The sequence below is a fragment of the Cucurbita maxima genome, unplaced genomic scaffold (assembly GCF_002738345.1).
Source record: "Cucurbita maxima cultivar Rimu unplaced genomic scaffold, Cmax_1.0 Cma_Scf00008, whole genome shotgun sequence".
Classification (NCBI taxonomy): domain Eukaryota; kingdom Viridiplantae; phylum Streptophyta; class Magnoliopsida; order Cucurbitales; family Cucurbitaceae; genus Cucurbita; species Cucurbita maxima.
The window spans coordinates 3,089,734-3,097,299 of record NW_019272024.1 but is presented as its reverse complement, the minus strand read 5'-3'; the positions used below and the strand labels follow the sequence as shown (position 1 = coordinate 3,097,299).

General features: G+C 42.4%; 2 protein-coding genes across 2 annotated transcripts in view; both read left to right on the top strand.

Annotated features, from left to right (window-relative positions):
* LOC111482985 (subtilisin-like protease SBT3.9) overlaps window positions 1-4,424 on the top strand; it is a 5,558-nt gene extending 1,134 nt beyond the window's left edge. The window contains exons 4-10 of the mRNA XM_023129046.1: window positions 362-523; window positions 626-1,287; window positions 1,388-1,443; window positions 1,524-1,760; window positions 2,874-2,991; window positions 3,071-3,263; window positions 3,789-4,424. Coding sequence (XP_022984814.1) covers window positions 362-523; window positions 626-1,287; window positions 1,388-1,443; window positions 1,524-1,760; window positions 2,874-2,991; window positions 3,071-3,263; window positions 3,789-4,342 — 1,982 coding nt within the window. The 3' untranslated portion in view covers window positions 4,343-4,424. The remainder of the gene's footprint in view (window positions 1-361; window positions 524-625; window positions 1,288-1,387; window positions 1,444-1,523; window positions 1,761-2,873; window positions 2,992-3,070; window positions 3,264-3,788) is intronic.
* Window positions 4,425-5,588: 1,164 nt separating this feature from the next.
* Window positions 5,589-6,391, top strand: LOC111483341. The gene is made up of 2 exons (XM_023129521.1): window positions 5,589-5,781; window positions 5,859-6,391. The coding sequence occupies exons 1-2, from the start codon at window positions 5,652-5,654 to the stop codon at window positions 6,209-6,211; spliced, it is 483 nt and encodes a 160-aa protein (XP_022985289.1). The 5' UTR covers window positions 5,589-5,651; the 3' UTR covers window positions 6,212-6,391.
* The last annotated feature ends 1,175 nt before the right edge of the window (window positions 6,392-7,566 follow it).

Here is a 7,566-nt window from a genome sequence, read left to right as displayed (position 1 = left end):
TATATATATATATATATATATATATATATATATATATATAAACACCTAGCTTCTCAATTCTCTTCTCATATAAATTACTAATTATCTTTCTACCATTTTTAAACTTTCTTCTTAAAACACTGAAGTGGGTCATAATTTGTCAATTACTACGACCAATTCTACTGTTCATTACTATATTACCCATTCTTCTGTTAATTACTATCGAACAATTCTATTAAAGTTGTCCATGGTAACTTTTTGTATTAAGTCGAGTTTAAGTTTATTAGCTTACAAATGCGACACAAACCCAGAAGTTGAACGAACTAAACTTGTAATTTAACTAACTATAATTTTGTTAACTAAATTGTGAACGGACGAATAGGAATGCCAATAGTGGCTCGAGTTTTTCCAAGTTCGCTATACAAAATGCGTACAACAAGAAGTTGGGATTTTCTCGGCCTCTCGTCTTCCCCATCTGAATCCTCGAACCTTTTTCATCGAGCGAAAATGGGTGACAATGTCATCATAGGTGTCATTGATACAGGTATATATTTAGGCCCATCCCATAATAAAATTCTTCTTCTTTCTTGTAAGAATCGTTATCTCCATAAGCTTAAGCTCTTGTGGGTTTGGAACTCACTCTCAGGATTCTGGCCGGAATCGGAGTCATTCAATGACAAAGGAATGGGGCCAATACCATCACGATGGAAAGGCATTTGCCAATCAGGGGAAGACTTCAATTCCTCACATTGCAACAAAAAGGTCATCGGAGCGCGTTGGTTCGCCAGTGCCTTAATAGCCGACCATGGGGAGGAGGCGGTATTCAAGGATTACTTATCTGCACGAGACAACGAAGGACATGGAACCCACACAGCCAGCACAGCCGGGGGTGCATTTGTAAGAAACGTCAGCTACTTTGGCAATGGGCGCGGCACGTTGAGAGGTGGCGCACCATTGGCACGGTTGGCCATATACAAAGTCCTGTGGAGTGATAGCCGCTTAGGGTCAGGGGCAGACATATTGAAGGGCATAGATGAGGCCATTCACGACGGTGTGGATGTGCTGTCTATGTCAATTGGCAAATCAATTCCTCTGTTTCCGGATGTCAATGACGTGAACCCGGTCGCTGTTGGGTCGTTTCATGCCATTGCGAAGGGAATTTCTGTTGTGTGTGCGGGCGGCAATGAAGGCTCAATTCAACAGACGGTGGAAAACGTCGCGCCGTGGCTTTTTACTGTGGCTGCGAGTACCATCGATAGAGCCTTTCTTGTTTCTATTACTACTCTTGGAGATAACGCCACTTATTTGGTAACGACACTCACATTCTTTATTAGGACCAATTAATTAAGTTCATATTTCAACTAGGACGTATAATTATTGGATTTGAACTTATTGGGTTACGTGACAGGGACAAATGTTCTTGAGAAAGGACATCGTCGGGATGCTGGTGGCTATGGATGGAAGGTTTTTACGAGCCTGTTATGGTTTAATTTTGGTTATTTTGTTAGATTTTTGGTGGGGATTTTGATTATTTTGGAGGGCAGATGTGCAGGGATTTTGGGAGGTGATATCCCAATAAGTGGGAACGTGGTTCTTCTCTGCTTCACTGATTTAGCTAAGACGGCGCCTGCATCCAACGCGGTGATGCCGGGGAAGCAAGCAAAAGTGGTTGGAGTAATTTACGCTGGCCAACAGACCGACAACTTGGTTCCTTGTGATATTCCATGCATCCATGTGGATACCCACGTTGGCACTAAATTATTCACTTACCTACTCAACGAGTAACTATCTCGAACCTAATCTCCTCGCACAACACTCAAAATTTAATGTAACAATCTAAGTCTAAGTCTACTGTGCGTAGATATTGTCTTTTTTGTATTCTTTCTCATCATCTACTCCCTTTGAGGCTTAGCATCTTTGCTGACACTAGTCCTCTTTGTGAGAACCAACATTGGTTGGGAAGGAGAACGAAACACCAGGTGTAGAAACCTTTGAAGGGAAGCCCGAAAAAGAAAATCTAATTGTTCCTGAACTGTTACAAATGGTATTAGAGCCATACACCAGTTAATGTGTCAACCTTCTTGTTGTTTCCCAAAGGAGGATAGACACGAGGCGGTGTGCCAGTAAGGATGCTGGACCTCGAAGGGGGGTGGATTTGGTGACAGTCACATATCGATTAGAGAAAGGAATGAGAGTCAGCGAGTACGCTCGGCCTACAAGGATGGATTGTGAGAACCCACATTGGTTGGAGAGGAGAACGAAACACCCTTGACAAGGGTGTGAAAACTTTTTCCTTATAGACACATTTTGAGGAAGTTCGAAAGGGAAAACCCATACCTAGCCAATATTGTCGTTTTTGGGCTAACCCTTTTAGGGAGAGGTTTCACACCCTATTCTTTAAAAAAATGTGGAAACCTCTCCCTAACATACGCGTTTCAAAATCGTGAGGCCGACGAAATCCAGGGGTCGCGGACCGACCATAGAACCCTGTTCAATAAGTGGAACGCATTAGCTGTCCGCTATCCGGTTGGGCAGTAAGGGTCGGAGAAGGGCAATCACTCATTCTTAAAACCAGCATTCTTAAGACCAAAGAGGCGGGCGGAAAAGGGGGGAAAGCTCTCCGTTCCTGGTTCTCCTGTAGCTGGATTCTCCGGAACCACAAGAATCCTTAGTTAGAATGGGATTCCAACTCAGTACCTTTTGAGATTTTGAGAAGAGTTGCTCTTTGGAGAGCACAGTACGATAAAAGTTGTAAGCTGTGTTCGGGGGGAGTAAAAAACGGCCAATATCTACTAACAATGGACTTAAACGGTTACATTATTAGTATTGATTTGATTTAATGTTTTAGGGTATTATTATTTTTTTTTTATCTAACTTGTGTCATTTTTGTAAAGTGACGATGCATTGATAAGGTTGAGGGCCACACGAACCATAATCGGCAAGCCCATATCATCTCGGATCGCTTATTTCTCATCCAGAGGTCCAAATTCTTTTTCCCCCGGAATCCTCAAGGTACATATTTATTAATACCTATTTTAATTGAATTATATGAACATATTTAAGTTCAAATGAATTGTGTTCTTATGAACAGCCTGACATAGCCGCTCCCGGAGCCAACATTATAGCTGCCGTTCCACCCAACCACAAGGGCGGTGACAAAGGGTTTGCAACAATGTCAGGGACTTCCATGGCTACGCCTCATATCTCTGGTATCGTCACTCTTATTAAATCCTTACATCCTACTTGGTCACCGGCCGCCATTAAATCAGCCCTCATTACCACCGGTACGCATAAAGCTAACCAATATTGTACTTTTTGAGTTTTCTGTTCCTTTCCCTCAAAATTTTAACACGTGTACGCTAAGGAGAGGTGGGATCTCACAATCCACTTTCCTTCGAGCCCCCAGGTGTCTCGCTCTGATACCATTTGTAATGGTCAAAGTCCACTGTGAGTAGATATTGTTTGTTTTGGCCCATTAGGTATGGTCATCAATCTCTAGCTTTAAAAACTTGAGTGAAACTCGAAAGGGGAAGCGATAATATCTCCTAAACTTAGACGGTTACAAATAGTATCATAGGCAGAAATAAGTTTTAAAATATTGAGTGAAATAGTGAGGATACTGGGTTTCATAGGCTATAGATTGTGAGATCCTACATCAGTTATAGAAGGAGACAAAACATTTTAAAATATTGAATAGAGCCGGTCTCAGAGAGGTGAATTGTGAGATCCAACCTCGAATCTAAAAGAGAAAAAAACATTTTTATAAATTCGTGAAAGCTATTAATCCACTTCCATTTTCATAAATGTAGCTCGTGTAGAGGACCCATCAGGAATGCCAATTTTTGCCGAAGGAAGTCCACCGAAAGTGGCGGACCCATTTGACTACGGCGGCGGAGTGGTGGACGCCAACGCCGCCGTCGACCCAGGTCTGATCTACGATCTGGGAGCCACGGATTACATATATTATTACCTGTGCAGCATGGGTTATACGGAGGCGGACATTTCTCACCTATCGCAGCAGAAAACAGTGTGTCCGTCGAAAAGGGCCTCTATTTTGGATTTGAATTTGCCGACCATTACTGTACCGGCGCTGATAAACTCGACCACTGTGACTCGAACTGTGACGAATGTGGGGAACTTGACGGCGGTTTATAAGGCGGTGATTAAGGCTCCACCTGGGTCCAAGGTTAGAGTGAAGCCCCGGGTGTTGGTGTTCAATTCCAATGTGAAGAAGATTTCGTTTAAGGTTAAGTTTTCGAGTACTCTTCAAAGGAACTATGGGTACTCGTTTGGAAGCTTAACATGGACCGATGGTGTTCATCTTGTTAAAAGCCCTTTGTCTGTGCGTTTTGATTTCTTTTGATTGTCTTGTATGCTGAAATTATGTAGCCTGTGACTACTTATTGTGTGATGAATAAATGTGTGAATTCTGTTTGTGTGTAATCTGTTTAAGTGTGTCTTGTCTGTTATACTCAAATTGGTTGATATAATTAGATCTTTACACCTACTTATCATTTGAAATGATGCTATCTGTATGTGAGATCTTACATTGATTGGGAAAGAGAATGTAATATTGTTTATAAGGGTGTGGAAATCTCTCCCTAGTAAAGCTTTTTGAAAACATTGAGGGAAAGTCTAAAAGACTAACCCAGGATAATATCCGTTAGTGGTGGATTTGGGCTTGTACACATTGTATTAGAGCCCTGGACATTGGATAGTGTATCAATGAGGAGGCTAAGTCCTAAAGTGGGGTGGACACGAGGCGGTGTGCCAACAAAGATGCTGGACCCCGAAAATGAGTAGATTGGAGGGTCCCACGAATGGGTTGAGCCCTAAAGTAGATGGACACAAGGCGGTGTGCCATCAAAGACGCTGGATCCCGAAAGGGAGTGAATTGGAGGGTCCTACAAAATGGGTTGAGCCCCGAAGTGGGTAGACACGAGGCTGTATGCCATCAAAGACGCTGGACCCCAAAAGAGAGTGGATTGGAGGGTCCCACGAATGGGCTAAGCCCCGAAGTGGGTGGACACGAGGCGGTGTACCAACAAAGATGTTGGACCACGAAAGGAGGTGGATTCGAGGGTCCCACGAATGGCTTAGCCCCGAAATGGGTGGACACGGGCAGTGTGCCAACAAAGATGCTGGATCTCGAAAATGAGTGGATTGGAGGGTCCCACGAATGTGTTGAACCCCAAAGTCGGTGGACACGAGGCGGTGTGCCAGCAAAAACGCTAGAGCTCGAAAGAGAGTGAATTGGAGGGTTCCACGAATGGGCTGAGCCCCAAATTGAATGGACACGAGGCGGTGTGCCCGCAAAAACGATGAACCCCAAAGGAGAGTGGATTGGAGGGTCACACGAATGGACTGAGCCTCGAAGTGGGGTAGACACGAGGCAATACCTACTAACTATGGGCTTGGTCGCTACAATGTCACGAAAAGACTCGGCCTAAAGAACCATTGAGAATCACAAAAGGCACCACAAACCCATTTGTGAAGCAATTCTACTCTCTTTTCCCTGTTGCTGGTGCTACAATAAACCTCAATGTATTTGCATTCAAGGCACCCCTTTATTCCCCTCCCCCTCCTTTTATACCCCATTTTCTTCCATCCCCTTTCTTCAACTCATCCATTCTCATTCAACCCCTTCCCATCCCTCTTTCACTTGCACTCTAATGGCGCCATCTTACGAAAAGCCCGCTCACTCCTCCGTCGACGACAACGAGAAGCATCGAGAATTCGGCGCCAAGGTCCAAGAAATGGCTTCCACCCTCACCAGTCGCTTGGGCATGATCCGAAAAGGAGGTAGCGTATTAAATCTTTTGTTTATTAAATCTAAATGAGTTGAATTATGTTTAAGTTTGAGCTCTTGTTATCAATAGGTACTGCTCACCACCATGAAGTCGTTGACGACCACGGCTCAAGTGTAATAACACTAGCTGGAACCAACACTGGTGCCACCATGCGTGCCGAGTTGAATGGTAAAGCCAAGAAGCTCGAGGATGCAGGCGTCGACAAGAACGAGCCCCTCACCTCCTACATTAACAGCAACTTCCAAGCCATCAACAACTCCATCATGTTCGGAGGTAGCTACACAGGCAATGACCCTGGAGTTCACATGAACATCACTGATCTTCATGAAGAAGGCCATAAGGCTGAGAAAGGAAGGGCTAAAAGCAAGAAGGTTGACAAGGAAAATGGCGAGTCCGGTGGCTCATTGCTTTCAAAGGAATGAGTTTTTTGGCGCACCATAAGTAATCATAATACATACATATATATATATATATATATATATTGTGCTATATAAGTACTAAAGATTCCAGAGGTTTGTATTACGAGTTTTTACGATTCTTGAAAGCTTAATAAACGGATCCACAATGTTCAAAACATGTATAGTATTATATATATAGCTAAACTCGAGGGGTTAAATTGAATTGTGAGTTACTTAAAATAATGAATTTTGGATGAAAGTTCGTGCTTATCTAATATGGTATTAGAGTCTGTTTTATGCTCGGTTAAAAAAGAAATTGCTGAGTTTTTGCGGCCCATTCAGCAAACGTAAATGAGTCCGAGGTTTGCAGCTGCATTTGGGTTCACAATTGTTCCTTCATAGTCGAATGAATTGCCAAGCTTGTGTGAGATCCGTTGCTAGGAATTGGTACTGTAGCGAGTGACTATGAAACTTATAGGTAAAAGTAGTGTTTAGAAACTAATAAAAAGTTGTCGAATGGGATCGATTGACAATTTTTATGTTGTATTGAATTGTCTCCTGGTTGGCCATTGGTGTCACTACCGAGTTGGCATTGGCCCCAAAAGTTTATGTGAGATCACACGTCGGTTGGGAAGGAAAATGAAGCTTGTTTATAAGAGTGAGAAAACTTTTCCCTAATAGAAGCATTTTAAAAATTTTGAGAGAAAACTCGAAAGAGGAAGCTCAAAAAGAATAATATCTGCTAGTAGTGAGACACCAGGCAATATGCTAGCAAGGAGGCTGAGCCCCCAGGACACGAGACGGTGTGCCAGCAAAGACGCCAGACCTTAAAAGGGGATAAATTGTGTGAGATCTCACATTGGTGGGGAGGAAAATGAAACATTTTTTATAAGAATATGAAAACCTCTTTCTAACATACGCGTTTTAAAAACGTTGAGGGGATACTAGAACAACGTCTACGAGCTGCCTCGGTTCGAGTATACGATGAAAACAAGATCAAATTAAGCAAGCAAGTTTCTGAGCTTTGAATCCGTACCTTGCCTCTGGTTTTATACAAGAACAGAGCAACAAGAAAGCATCCCCTGTTTTTCTCATGTTATTTGGCTTCGACCAAGATTTTGTCGTTTTTAAGTCAAATAAGATGTGGGTCAAAATTTTTATTATCCATTGAACAAAAAAAATTAAAACCTAAATAAAATAAAATTTTATATTTAATAAAATAAAAAATACACTTTGTCAATAATGACGGTCTCTGTCAATTATTTTAAGCTTCATTGACTAAGTTGTTCTATACACTCTCAATTTTCTCATATCTGTTCTTATGCTCTAACGCATTGGTGACCACTTCGTACCTTTTTTAGGCTAGGTCTTCACATGGG

Excerpts from the sequence above, each read along its gene's own strand:
- LOC111483341 (XM_023129521.1), top strand. The coding sequence starts at position 5,652 with ATGGCGCCATCTTACGAAAAGCCCGCTCACTCCTCCGTCGACGACAAC. Across the intron at positions 5,782-5,858 it reads GGGCATGATCCGAAAAGGAG|GTACTGCTCACCACCATGAA; the intron begins GTAGCGTATTAA and ends TGTTATCAATAG.